The sequence below is a fragment of the Mustelus asterias genome, chromosome 3 (genome assembly GCF_964213995.1).
Source record: "Mustelus asterias chromosome 3, sMusAst1.hap1.1, whole genome shotgun sequence".
NCBI lineage: Eukaryota > Metazoa > Chordata > Chondrichthyes > Carcharhiniformes > Triakidae > Mustelus > Mustelus asterias.
Window position 1 is genome coordinate 143452022 of NC_135803.1, and position 25622 is coordinate 143477643.

At 40.9% G+C, this 25622-nt stretch overlaps 1 protein-coding gene across 1 annotated transcript in view; it reads left to right on the forward strand.

The window, feature by feature from the left end:
- Positions 1 to 25622, forward strand: part of setd5 (SET domain containing 5) — a 153418-nt gene that overhangs the window by 60014 nt on the left and 67782 nt on the right. The window contains exons 5-8 of the mRNA XM_078209838.1: positions 9415 to 9520; positions 16505 to 16716; positions 17180 to 17238; positions 20651 to 20838. Coding sequence (XP_078065964.1) covers positions 9415 to 9520; positions 16505 to 16716; positions 17180 to 17238; positions 20651 to 20838 — 565 coding nt within the window. The remainder of the gene's footprint in view (positions 1 to 9414; positions 9521 to 16504; positions 16717 to 17179; positions 17239 to 20650; positions 20839 to 25622) is intronic.

Genomic DNA, 25622 nt, shown 5'->3' on the forward strand with positions numbered 1-25622 from the left:
GATACTTGTTTTTGACTGTAATGTGCCTCTTTCAAACTTAATATGGAATTCAGTTGTATGAAGAACCTCAATGTTTTGTTTGCTTTAATGTTCTTACTTTCTAAGAATTATTTAACCTTAATTCTCCTGCCAAAATGCTCCACCAGGCACCTATCAATAATGAAACTTGTTTCCCATCTTCATGCTTATTCTGCAAGATTGTTAACACTTTATTATAATTTATTGTAATCTTCATCGGTCCCAATTTGGTGTTTGTTGCAAATTTTGAAATTGTACCTGTTTCTTGAGCCCAAATTATTTTTGCAAATGACGAACGATATTAGCCCTAACATTGATACCTGTGTAACACCACCACGGCGATGGTCAAGAGCTTCAAGTTTCACCAACAACCTATCCTGATCCCTCTGTGCCGACACTATAGTTAAGAAAGTCCACCAATGTCTCTACTTTCTCAGAAGGCTAAGGAAATTCAGCATGTCCACTACGACTCTCACCAATTTTTACAGATGCACCATCGAAAGCATCCTTTCCAGATGTATCACAACTTGGTATGGCTCCTGTTCTGACCCAAGACTGCAAGAAACTACAAAGGGTTGTGAACGTAGCCCAGCCCATCACGCAAAACAGCCTCCCATCTATTGACTCCCGCTGCCAGGGGAAAGGAGCCAGCATAATCAAGGAGCCCATGCACCCCGGACATACTCTCTTCCACCTTCTTCTGTCGGAAAAAGATTCAAAAGCCTGACAACATGTACCAACCGACTTGAACAGATTCTCCCCTGCTGCCATCAGACTTTTGAATGGTTCTGTCATATATTAAGCTGATCTTTCTCTTCACACTACTGTATCTGCAACACTATTCTGCACCTTATCATTTCCTTCTCCCCTATGTACTCTGGATGGCATGTTTTGTCTGTACAGCATGCAAGAAACAGTACTTTTCAATGTATCCCAATACGTGTGACAATAATAAATAAAATTGAATCAAATTCCACCTTTGGCCATCCTGATTAACCATCTGTAATCTCAAGCCTTTTTTGCTACTTATTCCCTGGCTCCATGTGCTCTGAACATAGTCATGAATCTGCTAGGCAATATCTTAGTGAGGAACTTTTGAAAATAAGCCCTAATTGAAGGCCTCTTGAACATCCAAGTATATTACATGTACTATTTACTATTTACTCTTTCTGATACTACCTCGTAGATTCGATAAAATTGGTCATGTATGATCTTACCTTTTGAAATCTGTGCTATTTTGTATTATATTATATATTGTAATTTTAAAATTGACTGGTAAGGCAGCAATCATTATTGACCAATGAAAACCCTGTACATTTTTGTATTTAGTCGTTCAAGGGATGTGGGCGTCACAGGCTAGGTCAGCATGTGCCTGAGCACCAGTGCCCCAGAGGCTTAGCCTTTCATGCCAGCTCACTGCTGACAGCTGTTGTCTCCCGGATCAAGATCTTCCCAGTGGGACAGGTGAGCATGCATTGCCAGTAACCATCAAGATGCCTGTCATTGGAGGGCCATCTTCCAGTTTTCTGCCTCTCCCTCAAGTTGTGTGCCCCCTTCTTCTGCAAGGAGAATTATGAATGGAAGTAGTAGATTGTGTCGTGAGAAGAGCAATATTTGTGGAGGATGGCGGTGAGGAATAAGTATGACATGGCACAAGATGAGAATGAGGATTGGCTGTCAAGATGGTGATTGTAGGATGTTCCTAGAAAGAATGGAATGAGTACAGTTGCAGGGTGTGTAGTTCTGAGGAGTGCCAGGAGAACGCTGAGCAAGTCAGAGGGGATCTGGCACCTGTAAGTGTTATGCTACTCACCATTCCCACTTCCCTGAGGTCCTTGATCCACTTGTGCACTGTTTGCAGGCTGGAGGGTCTATACTCCTGTTGATTTCCTTGGCCTCTTCATGCACATTTACTCGGTTTGAGACTTGCTCCCATCCTTGGGGGAATATAAGCTCACTTCAGTCTTTCAGATCCTGCAGCAGGGCCTCCAGAGAAGAATGAGGTTCCCAGGAAGGTCGGGAGCATGGGGATAGCCTTTCCAGTACCCCCTCCCTGTGGTTCCTGCAACCTCAGGAATCCATATGCAGTTCAGCCATTCTGGACTTTTCAATGGGGAATGTTTCCTTTGACAGATTTGGTGTTTCACCCAAGCCAACTATCCACCCTCGCTGATTGGGCAGGAAACCTGGAAGCAGAAAGCTAATGCTGGCGTTCAGTTAAAGAGCCATGATTAAGCCCACAGCAGATTCCAGCGGGTTCCTGACCTGCCATATGTTCCTCTGTTTCAACTGGGACTATCGTTTGAAAACTCTGCCCTTTGAGTTTGTATTTTGTGAGATTTGATACTGGAGTTTAGATCGATTTGTGTTGGTGAGTATCTGCTTCTGTAACTAATACTTTGCTGAAGACAAGTCCATTAGGCAGACACGCTGGTTGTTATTACAACATCAATTGCCCAGATAAGACCCAGAGCTTCCTGTTTTCACTATTTCTATAACAAGTCTTTTGACAAATCGTGTTAGATAAGATCCTATTATTGGGTTTGGCAACCTTGTGACTGGAGCTTCTTTTTTTGACAATTTCTGTAAATTAGTGTGATACAGAACTAAATCAAATTTTACACTTTTCTCTCCCTACTGTGCCTGCCAATGAAAGCCAGATCAAGGGCAAGGGGGAACAGGCAAGAAAGTGGAATTGAGACCAGGATAAGATCAGCCATGATCATGTTAAATGGCGGAGCGGGGTCAAGAGCTGGATTGCCCACTCCCGTCCCGAATTCCTATGTTCCTATAACTGGGCTTTTTACTTTCCTGGAGTTTTCATGCATTCTTGATCATGGAACTAGATTCTCACAAGATGTTGGTGACATCAGTGGGATGGTGGGATGATATTAACCTATGAATTTAACAAGTGTTCACCATTCAAAGACTCGATAAGAATTGAGAAGCAGCATGAATGGTGCAACAAGGGAAAGTAAAGAAGTAAGATTTTCACAGTAACTTCATTGCAGTGTTAATGTAAGCCTGCTTGTGACTAATAAATAAACTTTAACTAAACCAGCACCACTTGAAATTTCAGAAAGAACTTGCATTGATGTAGTTCCAGTCAGGACATCACGTCACAACCAGCCATTAAGGTGTTTTTTTTTAAACTCCATCCTTTTGTATAGCGTGCAAGAAACAATACTTTTCGTTGTATATTAACTAATACATGCGACAGTAATAAATCAAATCAAATCAAACTTTAAAGTTACAAAGCCAATACTCAGACAGAGTGGACCTGGCGAACCCAAATCCATTCCTTACTTGCTCCAAAATACAAATTCAAAATCCAATTGAATCCAACTCATGGTCCCCACAAGAGAGATAAATAAGATCCAAGCTGACAAGATGAGGCATTGCACCCCATGTTGGGCTTGATCTTAGCCCAGGGTCTGAGAAATTGCTGTAATTTTACTGGAGACGGGGCAAAACATTTGTGCACAACAAGGTCTCAGACAGCACTGCTACAGGTGAATTTACATTGTTTTAGTGAGATAGATTGAGGGCTAAATATCATTCGGGACACTGAACTCCCCTATTCGTTTTCAAATGTGCCACTGGATATTGTACTTCCACCTGAGAGGTCAGGCCAGATCTTTAACATCTCAAATGCTGTACCTCCGACAGTGCAGCTTTCCCCCAGTACTGCAGTGGAATGAGCTGCGATTTTATGTTCATGTCCTGGAGTGGCACTTGACCCACAACCATCTCCCTGATTCTTTAAGACGCAAGGATGTGCGTGAAGAAATACTGAATAATCATTTTCCTTCAACCCTGTTTAGAATAACATAATGCTTAGTTTATGGACGGCACAGTGGTTAGCACTGCTGCCTCACAGCGCCAGGGACCCAGTTTCAATTCTGGCCTCGGGTGACTGTGTGGAGTTTGCACCTTCTCCCTGTGCCCGCATGGGTTTCCTCCGGGTGCTCCGGTTTACTTCCACAGTTCAAAGATTTGCGGGTTAGGTTCATTGGCCATGCTAAATAGCTTGTTGTCAGGGAGATTAGTGGGGTAAATACGTAGAGTTACGGGAATAGGGCCTGGTTGGGATTGTTGTTGGTGCAGACTCGATGGACCGAATGCTCTCCTTCTGCCCTGTATGGATTCTATGAATTCACATGAAACAAAACCTTCATAACCCTGTGTCATTCTCAGATGTCTTAATTTGCCAAATTGCCCTGCCCTGTTCTACTGCACCTGATGATACAGGCTAATAAATGAGTTGCTGCCACCTACTGGCAGAGTGAAAGAGACATCATTTGAATAGAAGACCAGTATTCTTAATTTCCAGATTTATCTGATATTTCTGCCCAGTACCTGTAAAGATGAGTTAGCTGGTTTATGGGTAAACAACCTGGCTGATTGTGACCTGAATCTGACTAGCAGTACACTGTTCTGATTAGAGAAGCCCTGTTTGTGAACAGAATTCCCACTCACCTGAAGAAGGGGCTTAAGGCTCCGAAAGCTTGTGGCTTTTGCTACCAAATAAACCTGTTGGACTTTAACCTGGTCTTGTTAAACTTCTTACTCTGATTAGAGAATAGCATGAACGGGGAATTTCACAGTAACTACATTGCAGTGTTAATGTAAGCCTTACTTGTGACTAATAAATAAACTTTTTTAAAAAAAAGAATGGTCAGAAAACATGGAATGTCCACATTTCAAGAGTCTTAAGTTGGATATGTAAACTGTAGGAAATAGATTAATGCAGTGTGTTTTTTTATGAAGTGCTGTACTTAACTTTGGTCTTTCTTCTGTACAGTCCCTGGCGAAAAGAATGATTAACTCCCTAAATAGCCAGGAGAATAAATGCCTAGGGCTTAAGATGGATGAGGCAAGATCAAAGGGTTTGTCTTGGCTGAGTTTGCATTTAGGAGACAGTCACTTTTTAGACAATGCATTTTTGTAAAGACTTCTTCCCTATTTGAAATACCTCACCTGGGGAAATTGGGAACCTGCCACATGGGCAATCACAGACACATGAGGAAATAATTCAGAGGGCATGAGGGAAGGTTAAGCCTATACTCTCCTGACAGTTAGAAGTCAGCCTCGTAGGAGGAACCTTTTGCTAAAGTCTCCCATGAAGGCCTCAATTAACCTGTTGAATAGGCCTGGTAGGCAACATTGAACTTCATGTTTTACATGTCAAAGCTTTACATAGATCCCATGTTCAAGGCAGATACCTACCATATTTTTATATATAATGGGGAAATCTGAGTTTTGATGCAACAAAATTGAGGAATTACTGGAGGCTGGGAATGAGAACACTCGCCTAAATCCAGCACTCAGTGTTATCAAGCAGGGCTGCAATCAGTCGCTGCTAAATTTCCACACATCCTTTGGCCAGTCCATCTGTCAGCATGGTATGATATCAGTTCAGATTATAGTTAGCAGCAATTTGTATTTACATAGTGCCGTTAACACAGTAAAATGTCATGAGGCGCATCATATAGAGTGGTGCCTTAATGGAGGAGAGAGGGGCAAAAATGTTTAGGGTGGCGATCCCAAATCTTGGGGCCTTGCCTTCTAAAGGTATGACTGCCAATGGATGGCAAAATGAAATTGTGAGTACTGAAGAGACCAAAGTTAGAAGAATGCAAAATTTTTGCAGGACGTTACTGGAGAAGGAGGTGCAAGATCATGTGTGCAGTTCTGCTCATCATATTACAGGAGGGGCATAATTGCTCCAGAGAGAGTACAGAGGAGGTTTGCAAGAATGTTGCCAGGACTTGAAAATTGCAGCTCTGAGGAAAGATTGGATAGGCTAGTTCCTTAGAACAGAGGAGACTGAGGGCTGAGCTAATTGAGTTATACAAACTTATGAGGGAATTAGATAGGGTGGACAGGAAAGACCTGTTTCCCCGAGCCGAGGGGTCAATTACCAGAGGGCATAGATTTAAGGTAGTTGTTAGAAGGATGAGAGGGGACATGAGGAAAATACTTTTCACCAAGGGAGTGGTGGGTATCTGGAATTCACCGTCTGAACCGGTGGTTGAGACTGAAATGCTCAACTCACTTCAGCACTTCGGGATCTGCAGCCGAATTGCTGTAACTTGCAAGCTTACGGACCGGATGTTGGAAAGTGGGACTAAAATGAGCAGCTTGTTTCTTTTTCTCTGATTCTTATGGCAGACACTATGGGCCGAATGACTTATATAACTTTTTATAATTTTTACATGGTTCTATGGAGTGGTTTTTAACACAAGAATGAGAATTTAAAATCTATGGGTTACTTGATCAGGATCCAAGGTGGTTAGCAAGCACAGAGACGATGAGTGAAAGGCAGATAGTGCAGGTCAGGATACAGGCAACAGACCTTTGGATGAGTTCAAGTTTGTGGAATCTGGAGTGAACAGAAACATTCAGCAGTAGATGGGATGAAACAGCTGCAAAGATGGGCAAGATTAAGGAAACTGAAACAGGCAGTCTTGGTGAAGCAGAGATTATGGGATGTTGCTCAGGGTCAAATAGGATTGACAAGATTGTAAAGTTTTTTTTCAGAATTAGACCGTAGTCAGGGAGGGGGTATGGAATTGTTGGCTTGGGAGCAACGTTTGGGATGGGTGGAGAGGGTCAGTGAAAGACATTTTCTGTCTCTTTGTTTGGGTAAACATTTGGTTATCCAATTATGGATGTCAGGTAAGCAGCGTAGCAAATTAGATGCAGTGGAGTGAGCAAGAGAAATGTTGACTGGGATAGAGCTCGTGTTGTCAAACATATGTGGAACCCCATGATGTGCTTTCGGATGCTGCCTCCTGGTGGGGGTATGGTACTAGGGGGGGGGCGGGGGGCAGCATGTAGACAAGAAATAGGATTAAGACATCAGTGTATTCATCTGGATAGGTAAATACTAGGAAGTCCTGTAATGATGCTTAAACTTGACGTTTAAGCTTAAACTTCTCCAAATATCCTTGCCTGCGTAGCTGGAGGGAAGGGGATTATTGAACATTGGTCGGAATTTTACCACCCAGCCCGCCCACGGGAATTGGAGCGGGCGAGGGGCAGACAATGGGAAGATCCGTTGACCTCGGTTGGCATTTTACGTTTTCGGAATGAGCGATGCCGTAAAATCCCGCCCATTGTGTTTTGACATATTTTGCCTAACATCTTGGACTTGGATAAAGTGGGGTCCGATACAGGGGAGAGGATAGGGAGTGACTTCGTATCAGATGAACATAAACTCTATCTGATTCCAGCATCTGCAGTATTTTGCCTTTATAAACTCTATCTGTATGTATTATTCAGTAGATTATTTTGGAGACCATTTAACTGAGTGAATGATTTCCGCAAATGTCAGATAGGTAAAAAGCCTAGCCTCCTGCTCAGTTCTTGTGAACTTGCACTTAATAGATTTGAGCTGTCGACTTCTGCTTTGATGTGCTGCAACTCGTGTATGTGCAGAATTTGTGCTCTACTCTTGGGATTCATATCGTAATGTGCAGAGGGAGGGAAAGAGGTTTGTTTTCTGTTTAAATTAGTTTGCTTTTAGTGGTAGTTACTAATGGGTCGCACATTCAACATGCAGAAGCAGCAGCTTTCCAGTGTTACTGTTTTCTCTAATCTGAGTTGTGGGGTGAATGAGAATTAAAAGCATGTGAAAAGGTTCATTGAAACATGACATCATAATCAGGGAGAAAAATGCCACATTTTATTTTGTTGTTGGTGACCTCTGCTGGTGTGATATAGAATAGAATTTTCCCAGTATTTGGCATTGTGGAGGAGTACTCTTGTTTCTGCCTTATTGTGCACTTAACAGGAGAGGGGAGAGTGATGCCACTGTACCTTTAAGAAATATATATTTTAAAAATCATGGTCTCTGCAGTTTGTAAGTCAGCCTTCGTTGCAGCACTCGCTGCCTGCTTTTATTGCTGCTTAAATGGTTTGAATGGGGTTTTGTTTACTTTTACTCTGGGTCTAATGGACTTTCTGGGAGTTTATGACCTTTTGAATTGTTTGGGGAAGAATGATTGACAGGTCAGGTGACAAGAGTTCTTACTTTCAGTTTTGGGCTGCCGGTGTTTTACTTCAGGCTGGATGCAGTGTTCTGTCTCTCTCTCTCTGATGTTTTGGGGAGGAGTTCTGGCTTCAAGTTTGTCTGTGTGTGTCAAGAAAGCTGCAGAATCCAACTAAGGGACCAAGTTCCAGCATCACGTGAGCATTCTTATTTTCAGTGCTAAACCTGTGGTAGGTGTTTGTTTACAGGATTTGTTTGGTTGGAACAGTATTAGCTGTGAAGGTTTATACAATGTCATGTTTTCTTTCTCTTTGTAATTGGCATTAGTTATTGTTATATGTCAGCTGTACTTTTAAATAAACTTTGTTTGATAAAAGCTCCCTAGTGGGTCATTTGAATCATACCTGAAGTGAAGCATCTCATGCTTACCCTAGCCAAATTCAAAGTGCAAAACTTATGATCCAGGCGGAATTCATAAAACACTTTGAAGTTTCTGACCTGGATTATAACAGGAGTATTGAAAGTCTATAATAATATTTGACTGTCAGCCTCCTCCCCATTGCAGTGAAAATGTGTGTATTTTTATAGTTCCCATCAAAACCTCAGGATGTCAGAAAGCACTTTAAAGTCATTAAAGTATTTGAAGTGTCGTCATTGTTGTAGGAAAACTATGGCAATGAAACAGATACCCTGTTATTAGCAATGTTAGTTGAGTGATCAATATTGACCAGGAGACAGAGGAGAGCTTCCCTGTTTTTCCTTGAATAGTGCTATGGATTAATTTCACATGCACCTAAATTAAGTTTTCTTTAATGTCTCATTTACAAGATGGCATATCTGATGCACTGAGGTGTGAGTCCAGATCGTTCTCAAGTCTACAACCTTTGAATGCTAACACCGAGGCAGGAGAAATATTTTAACATATAAGTAAGGGGTACAGTAGCATAGTGGTTATGTTACTGGACTAGTAAGCCAGAAGCCTGAGCTAATGATCAGAAGATGAGTTCAAATCCCACCACAACAGCTGGGAAATTTAAATTAATTGAATCCAATCAGTTTTGAATTTAAAAAAACTAGTCACAACATTAGTGTGTGGTAAGATAAAACCCATTTGGTTCACTAATGTCCTTTAGGGAAGGAAATCTGCCATTCTTACCCAGTCTGACCCACACCGGTGGTTGACTCTGAGCTATTGTCTGAAATTGCCTAGAAACCCGCTCAGTTGTATTCAAGAAGGCGACTTAACCACCACCTCGAGGGCAGTCAGGCGTGGAAAATAAGTGCCAGTCTTATTAGCTGGGGGAAAACTCCATTTGATGTCCATAGGATTAAGTATTGGTAAGAAAAATGAAACTTCATGAGAATTGTAAGCAAATGATTTTTTGATTTTTTTTTTGTAGCCCAGAGTCGGTGGAAGCTAGTCCTGCAGTTGCTGAGAAGAACAGCTACCCAAATCACAACTATGGGAGCGCACAACATCACGGGTATAGAGGTCTGCCATATGCAGTAAGTATACAAGTTCTATTTCACTCAACACTATATATATCCTGTCTGGTTGTGCTAACAGGTTGTAATTGATTCGATAAAAAGAAAAAAAAATTGCAGATGCATGAAAGGACATCGCTTCTCAAACAGCCAGGTGAGTATTTATGTTCCAGAGCTCGACGTGTGAAGTAGTTAATCCTAGTTGGACAAGATTAAGGGGTGTGAATTGGGGAAAGGTAGTAAATGAGATTATAAAGTACTTAAAAGGGAGGAAATGAGGAGTAGGAATTAAGGGGAAATGAGGAGTAGGAGTTAAGGGGAGCATCTCAGACTGGTTAGTATTGCGTCGCAGTGTCCCACAGGATTCTGCTTTGTTTAAGTTCATTTAATAGTGTAACAAGTCTGATCGAAGACAGAGGGTGGTGGTGGATGGAAAATTTTCGGACTGGAGGCAGGTTGCTAGCGGAGTGCCACAGGGATCAGTGCTTGGTCCTCTGCTCTTTGTGATTTTTATTAATGACTTAGAGGAGGGGGCTGAAGGGTGGATCAGTAAATTTGCTGATGACACCAAGATTGGTGGAGTAGTGGATGAGGTGGAGAGCTGTTGTAGGCTGCAAAGAGACATAGATAGGATGCAAAGCTGGGCTGAAAAATGGCAAATGGAGTTTAACCCTGATAAATGTGATGTGATTCATTTTGGTAGGACTAATTTAAATGTGGATTACAGGGTCAAAGGTAGGGTTCTGAAGACTGTGGAGGAACAGAGAGATCTTGGGGTCCATATCCACAGATCTCTAAAGGTTGCCACTCAAGTGGATAGAGCTGTGAAGAAGGCCTATAGTGTGTTAGCTTTTATTAACAGGGGGTTGGAGTTTAAGAGCCGTGGGGTTATGCTGCAACTGTACAGGACCTTGGTGAGACCACATTTGGAATATTGTGTGCAGTTCTGGTCACCTCACTATAAGAAGGATGTGGAAGTGCTGGAAAGAGTGCAGAGGAGATTTACCAGGATGTTGCCTGGTTTGGAGGGTAGGTCTTATGAGGAAAGGTTGAGGGAGCTAGGGCTGTTCTCTTTGGAGCGGAGGAGGCTGAGGGGAGACTTAATAGAGGTTTATAAAATGATGAAGGGGATAGATAGAGTGGACGTTCAAAGACTATTTCCTCGGGTGGATGGAGCTATTACAAGGGGGCATAACTATAGGGTTCATGGTGGGAGATATAGGAAGGATATCAGAGGTAGGTTCTTTACGCAGAGAGTGGTTGGGGTGTGGAATGGACTGCCTGCAGTGATAGTGGAGTCAGACACTTTAGGAACATTTAAGCGGTTATTGGATAGGCACATGGAGCACACCAGGATGATAGGGAGTGGGATAGCTTGATCTTGGTTTCAGATAAAGCTCGGCACAACATCATGGGCCGAAGGGCCTGTTCTGTGCTGTACTGTTCTATGTTCTAAGTAGGCTTACATTAACATTGCAATGAAGTTACGGTGAAAATTCCCTCGTCCCCACACTCCGGCGCCTGTTCGGGTACACTGAGGGAGAATTTAACATGGCCAATGCACCTAAGCAGCATGTCTTTCAGACTGTGGGAAGAAACCAGAGTACCCGGAGGAAACCCACGCAGACATGGGGAGAACATGCAGACTCCGCACAGACAGTGACCCAAGCCGGGAATCGAACCCGGGTCCCTGGTGCTATGAGGCAGCAGTGCCAACCACTGTGCCACCAGGCTGCCCTACTTCTGGCTACTGTGTAGATCAATGATTTGGATAGGGACAGAGAAAGTGGAGTATTTAAATTAGAGAATGCTACTGAAGTTGGGGACATTATAAGTAATTTTGCAGATCAATGTAAATTGCAAGGGGGTATTTATAAAGTGAAATGGGCAAAAAAAGGTGTCTGATCAAGTTCAGTGCAAAATGGTACGTTTTGATAAAAGAAAAATGATAATTATACTTTGAATGGGAGGAAAGCTGAATGACATGGAGAAGCAAAAGGATTTAGCAGGTTCAGGTTCACAAATGGACACAGTCATTAAAAGAAGTATAGCAGTATATCGGCATCATAATGGAGGTTTATGTTATAAAAGTTGAGATGTTAATAGTGAGTCAATATAAGACTGCATACAGCCATTTTATGATTCTGTGAAAACTTAGGAAGACTAGTTGAAGTCGTGCAGTTTTGGGCTTCACACGGGAAGAATTAACGAGGAAATGACTCAGATTCACCAGGATGCTGTTGTGGAAAAGAAAATATAACGACAGATTGATCAGCTGGGGTTGCTTTCATTAGAATGGTGGAGATTATGAAGTGATTTGATAGAAGTTCTTAAAACTATGAAGGAATGGGTGAGCGTAGAAAGAAAGGAAGAGAATTTCCAGTGATTGAGAAGTCTAGAACAAGGGGACGTGGTAATAAGATTAACTGAGAGAGATTTAGGATAGACAGCAGGACAATGTATTTTTACACACAATGGTTACGAGGTTGAGCACCGCGACAGTTAATGTTAGAAGCAAAGGTCAGGTCAGCAATTAAGTTGGAAAGCTGAAATAAAAACAGAAAATGCTGGTAAATCTCAGTGGGTTTAACAGCATCTGTGGAGAGAGAACAGAGCCAGCGTTTCGAGTTTGGATGACGCTTTGTCAGAGCTGTGAGCATCTGCAGTAATTTGCTTTTATCTTACGTCGGAAAACAAAATAAAGGAATATGAAGTCAGAGTGGGTACATGAAATTAGAACTACTGCTTGTGTGAAAGATAAACACCAGAGAGACGGGAACAGGCCATTCAGCCCAAACTATGTTGCATTTTCTATGTAATGCTATGTCACCCTGATGTATTGTCTTCTAAAATTGGAGACAGTCTATAGAGCCCAGTTGACATTCATTTTCTGTGGCCTGAAGGCTAGAGGATGCACACTGGTGAGGTTGATGTTAAATGCGATAGAAATCACGTTTGCCATCCTGCATTACTGTTCTGACCAATCTGGAGCTGCCTCTCTTTTCTATCTTTCCATGTTATCAGGTCTATATTGTGGAATTCCACACTCTTTACAGATGTGAATTTAATACATAATTGCCAAAGCAAATCTTCAACACACTCATAGTCCAAGATCTAGTAAAGAAAATACTCAAATGTGCTGTCAAATTTTCATAGTATGTTGTAATTACTAAAATTCCCATATGTTCTATTGTGAACTTAAATGAGCAACAGCACCACTAATGGCAAGGTGATTAGCTGAACCTTGCAGTCCAGAAAGGTCTGAGGTGCATTTGGGTTCTTAGTCCAGAGAATACGGGTTCAAATCCCAAATGGTAGGTTAAGACTTTTGAAAAGTCTGAAGTAAAAAGCAGCATCCCAACTCTGATGGTTGTCTTGTAGTCTCTGTCAGAGAGTGCAGATTAGGACAGCATTAATGGTTGTAATGGTGCTCCTGGCATGTGCGAATGATCTCTTGAAATTCAACATCAAGGCTCACGGATGTTGGCACTATGGAACTGTACCCCAGCAAGGTGAGGTAACTGGCATGAAGCAAATAAATAAAATAAACCATTTAGCCATATGTGAACACAACTGCTTTCCTGTGAAAATATACAGTACTATAATATTGAAACCTACATTTTAACGCTTCCCATTTATGAACTGCTGTACTGGACACATGCAACCTCAGCAGACCTAGGAAAAGTATTTTAGTAACTTGATTCAAAACTTGTTGAAACTACACATGACTTAACAGTGCTATCCATTAGAATTGTATGTTTACAAAGGACTGTGGCTCTGCCCAGGTGCCAGCTCAAAGTAAATATTTAATTATTTTTATTTTATTTATTTATTAGTCACAAGTTACATTACATTAACACTGCAACGAAGCTACTGTGAAAATTCCCTAGTCACCACATTCCGGTGCCTGTTTGGGTACACTGAGGAAGAATTTAGTATGGCCAAAGCACCTAGCCAGCACGTCTTCCGGACAGCGGGAGAAAACCGGAACACCCGGTGAAAACCCATGCAGACATGGGGAGAACGTGCTCACTCCGCACAGACAGTGACCGGAGCCGGGAATTGAACCTGGGTTCCTGGCGCTGTGAGGCAGCAGGGCTAACCACTGTGCCACCATGCCGCCCAATTAGTATGGGCCCTATGTGCATGGAAACTTTAATGCAAGTGCTAATGTCATGCAACCCAGGAACCAGAGGAACTAAGAACTCAGAGTTGATTTTAAAACTGGAATCGGCTAATAAATCGTGTAACTTTGGGGATGAATAATGACAAATGGTTGAGGAAATTATAGCAGATTAACATTAGGGAGAACAATTGCAGAAACTAAATTAAGGGTCCATCTGTAAAATTATTCAGTCTAAAATACAGCATTGTGATGAATAGTGGTCATGGTTGTATTGGGGATTAACCAAAGACAGATATTTGAATTTTAGTTAACGATAAATTTTATGAAAAGCGAATCTCTATTTAGGTTCGCATCTAAAAACCTGGTTTAATTATTTTGTAATTCAAGATTTACTGCTTCTTTTCCTGAAGAACATACTCAATGAATTTATTGCATTACACCAAATATCTTGCCATTCGAACCAAAGCACAATTGTAATGTTGTAATCACTTAGGAAAGCATCAAAACCTCACACTATCTGTACCCCACACACTTGTTTTTTTTTCAAGAGTACATTAATATAGATACGGTTGAATGAAATACTCAGCATCACAAGTATTTGCACCTTATATTTAATATTTCAAGTCACAGAAGGAAATAACATAAAAGAGCACCATTTGGCCCATTGTGCTTCTGGCAGCTTTTTGAATGGACTTTTCAATTCGTCCTACTCCCTGCTCTTTCCCCATAACCATCAGATAATTTATTTTTCTTTTTAAGTATTTACCCAGTTCCATTTTGCAGAAGAGTAGATGCAACCAACTGGGCCAAGCTGACACTTGAATTGCATCTTATAATCCTTAGTAATAGAAGAATGATCACAGGGAAGTGGCTGTATCTATACTGACATTTATTATATCATCCTGTTTAATGCTAGGTATTCCATGTGTCTTTCAGTAGTTCATTTTGATCTTTGTTTAATGTGTAAATTTTAAGGAACTGTGAGGGGGGGGAAACATCGAGGTGTGTTAGTTGTACCAAGTTGAAGTGTATGAAATCATACCGAATGGAATTGTTGGACATATTTTCTTTGAAATTCACTAAGAAAGTAGACCTTTGTGCTCTCTCCTTAAGTGCATATCCTGCCCCAACCCACCCCATTTCTCGCAGAGGAATTGGTAAAGACGCAGAAAAAGAACAGTATTGCTTGTCTTGTTTTCTGAGCTATTTGGTATGATACATAATAATAAAAGCAAAATACCGCGGCTGCTGGAATCTGAAACAAAAATAGAACCTGCTAGAAACTCTCAGCAGATCTGACAGCATCTGTGGAGAGAGAATAGAGCCAATGGTTTCGAGTCAGGATCTTCCTGACCAGCAAAGAGGCCACATAAATAGTGCAAGATCAGGAATGCACTACAAATTGGAATTTGTAGTCAAAAATCCTAAATAGTTTACTTTCCCGTTTTCATTCCTGCCCCTTATTGGGAAATGAAAATCCAGCCCTCTTACTCTCTACAGATGCTGCCAGATCTGCAAAGTATTCCCAGCTTTTTCTGTTATTGTTAAATTATTTACTTGTCACTGGCTATGTCTATGTAACAATGCTACTGTGCCACAAACAGTTGACTGATTTCTAGTCCACGATGTTTTACATCTTCAGGATCTGTTTTTATTAGTTCCATACTTGGGACAATATTAAGAACATTCTTAATTGCTACTGAAAATATGCTATGCTGCATGGTTTTGATGGCTGCTTTTGTCATGAAACGAAATGCTTTTTACTCGTATCTGAAGATTGTGCTTGCATCTCAAGACCCCAGAATGCTTTGTACCTGATCATGCAGTTTGGTCTTGTTAAAGGAAAGATAGCCGTGGCTCTTAATTTTTTCCAGCTAAAGTGCTATATTCATATAAAGATGAGCCTGTCTCACATTCAAGATCATTTTAATGCTGCATTCCAAACATTTCACCTGTACAATCTGTTAGCTTTTATAACTAGTCAACTCTAGCATACTTGGTAATGAGGCACCTGCAAGTTTTACCACAGGATAATTTCCGACTGGTGAGTTCTCCTCTTGGCTGAGATACTATTTTCAGGAATACTCGGGGAGGAGTTTAAATGTTTTCACATGTCTCTTAGCATCAAATTACAAACAGCCATTGCACTCATTGTTGAGTCATTGCCTACTCTCAGGTGGTATAAGGGAATAGGGGCCCAAATGAGCAGTTCCTTTAAACTTGCCGGGAATGGAAATCTCAAAGGAAAAAATTAAAAACAGGTGCTGTGTTGTAGCTAGAACTGGAAATACTTGGGAATGAAGAGTAATTCAGTCAAGCTGCTTTCAGAGTTGCTGATTGTTAACTGTGTAAAGTGTGGATGTAACTGCCTTCCAAGGGATGGGGTTTGATTGTAATATATTGAACATATCTTCCTATCCAACTTCAGCAGACCAAGACAGAACCTCCTGTACTTTACCATCTAATTTGGAACCACAGAATTCTTCGATTCAAATTGAGGAATGTTTCAAACTAGTCTTCAAAGTGAAGACTAGTTACAGGGAGTGAAATCCTTCCCAACCTCATTGTGTTGGATTATACTGCACTCTGGATAAGATAGCTGACTTTAGGAATGGTTAATGTGAAGTTCTAAGTTTGATAGTTGTTTCTTAAGTGAGTGAGGAAGTGTCAACACACATTGTAAAGAAAATTGCAAATGATTGTATATTGACTAATGTATGCAAATAAGAAGTTGGTTAATATTGTTACTGTAATAAGATTTTTTATTCACTGAAATAAAAAGCCAACTGTTGCAAACTAGTTGTCTCAATGCTTCTTCATGTATTTTTAAATCTGTGTCACTTTACATGTCCTCATGGCCTTTATTATTGTGTTCTAAGGACCACAACTATGGTGCTCCACCTCCTCCAACACCCCCAGCCTCACCACCTCCACAGACCATCATTGCCCGAGTAGAGTTGAATAGACTACGTTGCCAGCGATACGATGATAATTCTGAGGATAGTGAAAGTTCGTCTGAGGATGAGAACATTCCCTGGTGTCATTGTAGTTTAACTCAGGATGGTTTTATTATCGCTTGTGAGAACTGCAGGTATGAAGTGGCACTGAACGTTGGGGTTTTTTTTTGTATGGGTGGGGATAGATCATTGGTTTGGCATAAACTGCATGGTGTTAATTCACTGATGGGACACCTCCCTATAAAGAAGATTATCAGTAAAAGCCAGTTTGACAGCAGTTTCATTAGTGTTTGCAATTAGTTGTTTTACGTTTGCAAACAGTATTCAGCATGATCCATGGAATATGTTCAGGGTTATTTTTGGTTTTAAAAAAATTTTTTTTTAATCCCTAAATTGGAATACTTCTTAATGAAAAACCATAGCAGTACTAAATGGTCATTTTTTTCAATTTACTTTTTCTGGGTAAAATAGGACTAGATATCTGGGCAGTCTGCCCTAATCCTTTGAGAGAAGCTAAATCAATACCGGTTTAAATTCTTCATTACAGGTTTGGTCCTCAGTAATTCATTGTGTTGTAATCTGTGTTGATATTCACAGGGGACTGGATAGGCGGAAGGTCATCAGACTCCAGCGCAGGAAGCAGGAGAATGTGTCTGGTAAGGGGAAGAATTTTGCAGACATTTCTTTCTGTTTTCATTTTATTATTAGCTACAATGGAGTACGATTATGGTGATTTGTCAGTAATGTTAATGTCTTTTCGCTTCTGCTGTATTTGGATTTTTATTTTAAAAGACGGTTAGTAATCTCTAAAAGACTTGCTAGGAAGTATTGCTGGGGCACCATTGTGTGGTAAAAGTTGAGCTAAATCAGTGGATCTTAGCAATAGTGTCAATCCTTTGCACTGCTGAGGGTATTTAACTCTTTCACAATAACACTTAGAATCGTACATTTTATTAAAAAAAACTTGTTCCCATTCCAAGCAATTTTATACAGTTCTGAAGCTTATTGAATATATTCTTTTTTTCCAATATTTAACTGTTGTTCACCTCGAAAGCTTGTTTCTCTGTCACAATTGTTAATCATTCAATTTGGACGACATCACAGATGAGCAAAAATGCATTGATCCAGCCTGTAAACTGTGGCACCTTTCATATGTCAAAAAAAGTTGATAAAGCCTAATGAATAAACGCTCCGCTAAGTGTAGTGTCGCACATGCTACAAGATCTTGAGTTTGAGATCTTCTCCGTATAATTATAACTGATCTCAAGAAGGACAACAGTCGGGGCATTATAGTTGCCCTTGATGTCCTTGAGCAGGAAAGGATTACAAATTAGCCAGTGCTGTTGTAGATATGCATGTGCTCTAAAGTCGGAGTCCATAATGGACATCTGAAGTTAGAGGCAGCAGATTGCAGGATAATTGAAAATAAGGAGCATACCTCTCAATCTGTAAATTGAGGGATACAAATCTAAAACGTATCCAGAGACAATGTATAGCACCAAAATATTCAAGTATTGTAATACATAAATTTTTGTACTGATTGATGGTTTTCAAAAATCCAAAGGTGTTTTTACTTTGAGTGCATTTAATAGGTGAAAAAAAGGAAATTAAACACATGCGATATTTCCTGGGTGCCTCAACTCCTGTAACTTCAAAAGGAAGCATGATGGTTGAAATAGTACCAGGAACAACTTCAAGTTTGGCTAACCCATTTCAATATCGGGAAAGGGTTGAAATGGACTTGTAAAATCAGGAGCAGTTGGATTAAATTGGAACAGTTGAGAGGTATGATCAAGTGATTGACATGAGGGTAATTTTCAGTGAATTCAGATTGACAACATAATTTGCTTTGTTACTCGTGAAATTAGAAGCCCCAGAATTGGAGTGTTGGGCGTATTATCTGTTTATTGCCTTGCCTTCAGTTATTTTGTGTAATAAATCCATAAGATATGTATTCTCCCTTCTACTTTAGGAAGAATAACTCCATTGCTATTAGAGTGAAGGTATAACAGGTTAATGTGCACTTGAGGCCAAAAGCGCAAATTAAAGTTGTCGGAATTAAAAGGGATTCGTACCCAGTGGTTATAGCAAGCCCTTTTTGGGACACATTGGAGATCAACACATTACAATGTCGAGGCATTAATTTACAGTTTTAAACAGATCTATCCATACAATCAAGTTTCTGCCCCTGCCAGAGTCCTGAAACAGCTCTTATAAGAGTCACAAGTAACATCCTATATAATTGTGACAAAGGTAACCTATCCCTCCACATCTTTTTCAACCTATCTGCAGCCTTTGACATGAGTTGACCACACCATTTTCCTTCAACACCACTCCACTATCATCCAGCTGGGTGGAACTGCTCTCGCCTGTTTCTGTTCTTATCTATTTAATTGTAACCAGAGTATCACTTGCAGTGGCTTCTCTTCACACTCCTGCACTGCGACATCTGGTGTCTCCCTGGGTCCTTACCACCCCTCCCCCCCTTCCTATTTCTCAGTTGCATGCAACCCCCTGGAGACATTATCTGACTGCATATTTGACATTCAATACTGGATGAGCAGAAGTTTCCCCAAATTCCATCCCCTAGTCCAAGTATTTTTAATCTTGGTATCGTACATGATCTCGGGTTGAGCCTCTGATCACATAGTTGCACTGTCACGAGGACCTTGTTTTCAAATGCCTCCAAGACTTCATTCCTACCTATTTCAGTAATCTCCTCCAATGGCACAACCCTCCAGAATATCTGCGCACACCTTATTCTGGTCTCTGGAGTATTCCCCGATTATAATAGCTCCATCATTGATAGCCGTGCCTTCAGTTGCGGAGACTCTAAGCTCTGAAACTCCTTCCTTACATCTCTCCAAGTCTCTACCTCATTTTCCTCCTTTAAGATATTCCTTAACACTGAGCCCTTTTATAATGCTCATGTGAAGTGGCTTGGGATGTTTTATTATGTTAAGATGCAATACAAAGTTAAGTAGTTGGTAAGCTACAGGACAGAGTAGCATGTGTAATCTTACTTCTTATTCAGCTTCTTTAGATAAATGGGTGTTAGGCCCATGCCAGCATTATGTCCATTCATACAAACCAATATGTTTTCTCCTTGTTCTTCTGCTCTACTGTTTATTGAAATCCTCATTCATTTATTCTCCAAAGTACCTTATTCCCCAAAGTACCAGTCATCAAAGTACCAGTGGGTGGCATGATGGCACAGTTAGCACTGTTGCCTCACAGCGCCAGGGACCCGAGTTCAATTCCTGTCTGTGCGGAGTCTGCACGTTCTCCCCATGTCTCTGTGGGTTTCCTTCGGGTGCTGTGGTTTCCTCCCACAGTCTGAAAGACATGTTGGTTAGGTGCATTGGCCATGCTAAATTCTCCCTCGGTGCACCCAAACAGGTGCCGGACTGTGGCGATTAGGGGATTTTCACAGTAACTTCATTGCAGTGTTACTGCAAGCCTACTTGTTACAATGTTATGGTTCAGGTCAGAAACTCCAAAGTGTTTTATGAAGCCCGCCTTGATCATGAGTTTTGTATCTTCAATTTGGCTAAGATAAGCATGATAGGCTTCCCTTCAGGTATGATTCAAATGACCCACTAGGGAGCTTTTGTCAAACAAAGTTTATTTAAGAATATAGTCAACATATAAATTTTCTCACATCATGTAATAGGCATAATTGCTCATAACAAATATTCTCAACTCTGCATTTTTCAGCTCTTCACAGTTTGGCTTATATTTACTTTTGCACTTGGTATAACAATTGGCAAACTACAATTTATTCTTATACATATTGTTGCTAAGTACTTGATATTGAAATAGAGAAGAGAAAGCTTATTATATCAGCTTATCAAGGGAACTTTTGCATTTGTGACAGCTGATCCAACTCACTGGTATAATGTCTATCTTGTACTGTTGCTGCACTGTATTACTGAATATTTGGGGGTGAATTTCCTTTGAGTCCCTTCATGTCCGGTTAAGGCAATGAGGCAGACAAATCTCCCAGGAAATTCACTCGATTTACTTAACTCCGTTCTGAGTGAATTCACCTTTTCCCTGAACTCACAGGTGGAGATAGCAGTGCAACTGAGAGCGGGGACGAGGAAGTCTCACCCTCAACAGTGTCATACACCGCAACACAACACACACCCACCAGCATCACGCTCACAGTCAACCGAGTGAAGAGAACAAAGGCAAAGAAGAGAAAGAGAAGCACAGAGAAAGCAAGAAATGCCCCCAAAGCCAAAAAAATAAAGGTAGGTGTTTCAAAAAGAACTTCTGCACATGGAGTGCAAATTCAGAGTTTTGGGAGAGTTTTATTTTTCTAAGGCTTCAAAATAGTTATTACTGCAACTTGAACATTTGAAAATGGAATACATATCTTCAGAGAGCAGCACAAAATGTAATTTTTATATTTACTTGAAGCATAAGTTTTTAAATTGACGTTATGGAAATGTAATGTTGTGGCTAAAACAGAGACCTGGCCAGAGAAGGGCAGGAATGTGTATTAAACATTCTTGGATACAAAGTGTTCAAGAAAGATAGGAAAGGGAGGGAGGGAGGGGTGGCAATATTGATGGAAAAAAACATTGCTGAAGGAAAATGGGATGTCCCAGAGGAGTCAAGGACCAAATCTATTTGACTATAGATAAGGATCAAAAATGGTATACTATTGCTCATTGTAGCCCACAAGCCACCAACGAGTGCTTAAGACGCAGAGGAACAAATTTGCAAGGAAATTATAGTGAATTATGGAGCAGATACAATTGGGAGGGGCTCAAACTATCTGAACGTAGACTGGGATAGTAATGATATGAAGGGCAGGGAGGGGCAAGAGTTCCTAGAGTGAGTTCAGGAAAATTTTCTGCAGGATGTTTTCAGTCGGATGAGAAAGGTTCTTGAGAATGTGGCAGGCCAAGTGGGATCAAGCGTCAGTAGGGGAACATTTAAGGAACAATAATCATTGTGTCATAAGTTTTAGGTTGGCTAATGGAAAAGGACAAGGAGCAATTCAGAGTTAAGAGTAATTAACTGGGGAAAGAGTAATTAACTGGATCTCACCCAAATACATTGGAATCAAAGGTTGGCAGGCTAAATTGTAATTGAAAAATGGCTGCCTTTAAAGAAGAGAGATCTCGGGTGCAGTCGAGGTATATTCCATGAAGGGGAAAGGTAGAGTAAACGAAACCAGAACACCCTGGATGGCAGAAGGTATAGGGATTAAGATGAAGAAGAAAAGTGTGCTCATGAGAGGCGGATAATACAACCGAGAATGAGGTTGAATACAGAAGGTTAAAAGGTTAATCAAAAAAAGCAAAGAAGAGATTCAAAGGTAGTATGAAAAGGGCAGCTAACACAAAAGGGAATCCAACAGCCAATCACAGGCATGGAAGTAGTAAGAGGATGTTAAAAGGAGTGGGACCAAAACATGGAGGCAGGGGGCATGGCTGAGGTAATAAATGAATACTTTCATTGGGGCAAGAGTGGATCTGGGCCAGATAGACTGGAATAAAAGGTTAGCAGAAAAACTAGCTGAACAACGGGCTACCGTCAAAAAATAAATGGTTTGGACACAGTCAAGATACACATTCTCTCAAAAGGGAAAGGTAGGGCAAACAAATCCAGAGCTCTTTAGATGAAAAAGGCAACAGAAATTAAGATAAGGAAGAAAAAAGATATATGTGACAGATGTTTTAAGGGGATACAGGGGCAGAGGGACCTGGGTGTATATGTGCTTAGATCATTGAAGGTGGAAGAACAGGTGGAGAAAGCAGTTAAAGCATATAGCATCCCGAGCTTTATTAGAAACATAGAAAATAAGAGTGGGAGTAGACCATTCAACCCTTTGATCCTGCTTTGCCATTCAATATATCATGGCAGATCCTCGACAGGGTCATTGAGTACAAGAGCAAGGAGGTTATGCCAAACTTATACAAGACACTAGACCTTAACTGGACTATTGTACAGAGCTCTGGGCACCACATTACAGGAATCATGCAAATGCATTGGAGAGAGTGCAGAAGATGTTTACAAGAATGGTACCAGGGATGAGAAACTTCAGTTATGAGGATAGATTGGGACTTTCAGAGAAGAAGGCTAAGAGGAGATTTGATAGAGATGTTCAAAATTCTGAGGGCGCTGGCCAAAGTAAATAGGGAGAAATTGTTCCTGCTTGTAAAAGCACCAAGAACAACAGGACATAAAATTAAAGTGATTGGCTGCCTCCTGCGCTGTAATGATTCTATGAACAGGCCAAGAATGGATCTCACCCAAATACATTGGAATCAAAGGTTGGCAGGCTAAATTGTAATTGAAAAATGGCTGCCTTTAAAGAAGAGAGATCTCGGGTGCAGTCGAGGTATATTCCATGAAGGAGAAAGGTAGAGTAAACGAAACCAGAACACCCTGGATGGCAGAAGGTATAGGAATTAAGATGAAGAAGAAAAGTGTGCTCATGAGAGGCAGATAATACAACCGAGAATGAGGTTGAATACAGAAGGTTAAAAGGTTAATCAAAAAAAGCAAAGAAGAGATTCAAAGGTAGTATGAAAAGGGCAGCTAACACAAAAGGGAATCCAACAGCCAATCACAGGCATGGAAGTAGTAAGAGGGTGTTAAAAGGAGGAGTGGGACCAAAACATGGAGGCAAGGGGCATGGCTGAGGTAATAAATGAATACTTTGTATCTGTCTTTACCAAGGAAGAAGATGCTGGCAGGTCATGTTAATAGAGGATTTAATTCAGATGCTAGAAGGGTTTAGAATTGATAAAAAAGAAGTAATGGATAGACTGTCTGTACTTAAATCTGAGAAGGCAGGAATGGGTGAAATGCATCCGAGAATATTGAGGAAATTGAGAGTGGAAATTGCAGAAGCATTGGCCATAATATTCCAAGGTTCCTTAGACTCAGGGATGGTCCCAACAATTGGAGAATTGCAAAATGTCACACCTTTGTTAAAAAAAAGGTGGAATGTTAACCCTAGCAACCGCAGGCCAGTCTAACCTCAATAGTGAGGAAACATTGAGAAATGATTATTTGGGATAAAATTAGTCCACTTGGGCAAATGTATGTGAGTTAATGAAAGCCAGCACAGATGTATTAAGGGTAAATTGTGTTTAACTAACTTCTTTGATAAGGTTAACGCTGTTGATGTGGTGTGCATGGCTCCTTCAACCGCACCTTCCAAACTCGCAACCTCTACCACCTGACCATTTCTGGGTCAAAATCCTGGAACTCCCTAATATACCTTTGGGTGTTCCCACAGCACATGGACTGCAGCAGTTCAAGAAGGCAGCACACCACCACCTTCTCAAGGGCAATGAGGAATGGACAATAAATGCTGGCATAGCCAGCGATGCCCGTATCCCATGAACAAATAAAGTACATGGATTTCTAAAAGGCATTTGATAAAGAGCAACAAAGTTAGAGCTCATGGAATAAAAGGGACAGTAGAAATATGAATAAATTCAGAGTGACAGAAAGAGAGAGTAATGGTTACTGGATGTATTTGGGACTGGAGGAAGGTTTATAGTGTGGAGTTGCTCAGGGAACAGCATTACGATCTTTGCTCTTTATTATATAGACCTAGATCTTGGTGTGCAAGACATCATTTCCAAAGTTGCTGACAATACAAAACTTGGAAGTATTATGAACTGTGAGGGGGATAGTGTTGAATTTTAAAAGGGACATAGACAGGTTGGTAAAATGGTCCAATAAGTGACAGATGAAATATGAAGTGATTAATTTTGGAAGAACGCAGAGAGACAATATAAACTAAAGGAGCAGGGGGTCCTTTTTTAAAATTCATTCAAGGGATGCAGGTGTCACTGGCTGGGCCAGCATTTGTTGCCCTTCCCTAATTGCTCTTCAACTGGGTGGCTTGCTAGGGCATTTAATAGTTAACTACATTGCGGTGAATCTGGAGTCACATGTAGGCCAGACCATGTAAGGATGGCAGATTTTCTTACCTAAGGGACATCAGTGAATCAGAGTTTTACAACAATCAACAGATTTTTTATTGAATTCAAATTTCACCATCTGCCATGATAGGATTCGACCTGGGTCCCCATAGCATTGCCCTAGGTCTCTGTGTTGTTAGTCTGGTGACAGTACCACTACACCTGGTACTGGAGGGTATAGATATATAAATCATTGAAGTTGGCCTGAAAGTTTGAGTGCGTTTAATAAAGCATACAGCATCCGTGGCTTTATTAATAGGGCATAAGAGTACAAAAACAAGGAAGTTATGTTAAACTTATATAAAACAGAGGCTTGGCCTCAATTGGAGTATTGACTGCATCCAATTCTGGACACCCCACTTCAGGTAGGATATGAAGGCATTAGTGAGAGTGCAGAAAAGATTCACAAGATGGTTCCCGAGATGAGGAACATCAGTTATGTGGATAGATTGGAGACGTTGGGGCAGTTTCCTTGGAGAAGAGAAGCTTGAGAAGAGATTTGATAATGGTATTCAAAATTTATGAGTGGTCTGGATAGTGTGGATAGGGGAAAACGTTTCCTTACTAGTGGAAGAATCAATAGCAAGAGAGTACAGATTTAAGGTAATTGGCAAAAGGAGCAGTGACGACATGAGGAAAACCTTTTCATGCATCGAATGGTTAGGATCTTTAATACATTGCGTGAAAGAGATTCAAGAGAATATTGGATTATTACCTGAAAAGGAAGAATGTGCAGGGTTACGGGGAGAATGCAGGGGAGTGGCACTAGGTGAATTGCTCCTTAGGAGAGCCTGCATAGACACAACAGATGAATGGCCTCCTCCTGTGATTCTGCCTGTAAAGCCCTTGACAGTTCCCAAGGAGATTCCAGGGGATTGGCAAGATTTTGTGCAGCTGGGGCCAAGCCTGCTGTGTTTCACAATTCTGAGTTCTATGTTTTGTTCTATATTTGATGACTGATTAGCATGTAATTTTTGTAACTGTATGCTGACAAAGAAACACGTCTGTAATGATAGCTTTTCCTTTAAAAGTGGAGGCAAGGTGTCTGCTCTGTGTCAGATTTGCAGGGGATTTCCCCCATG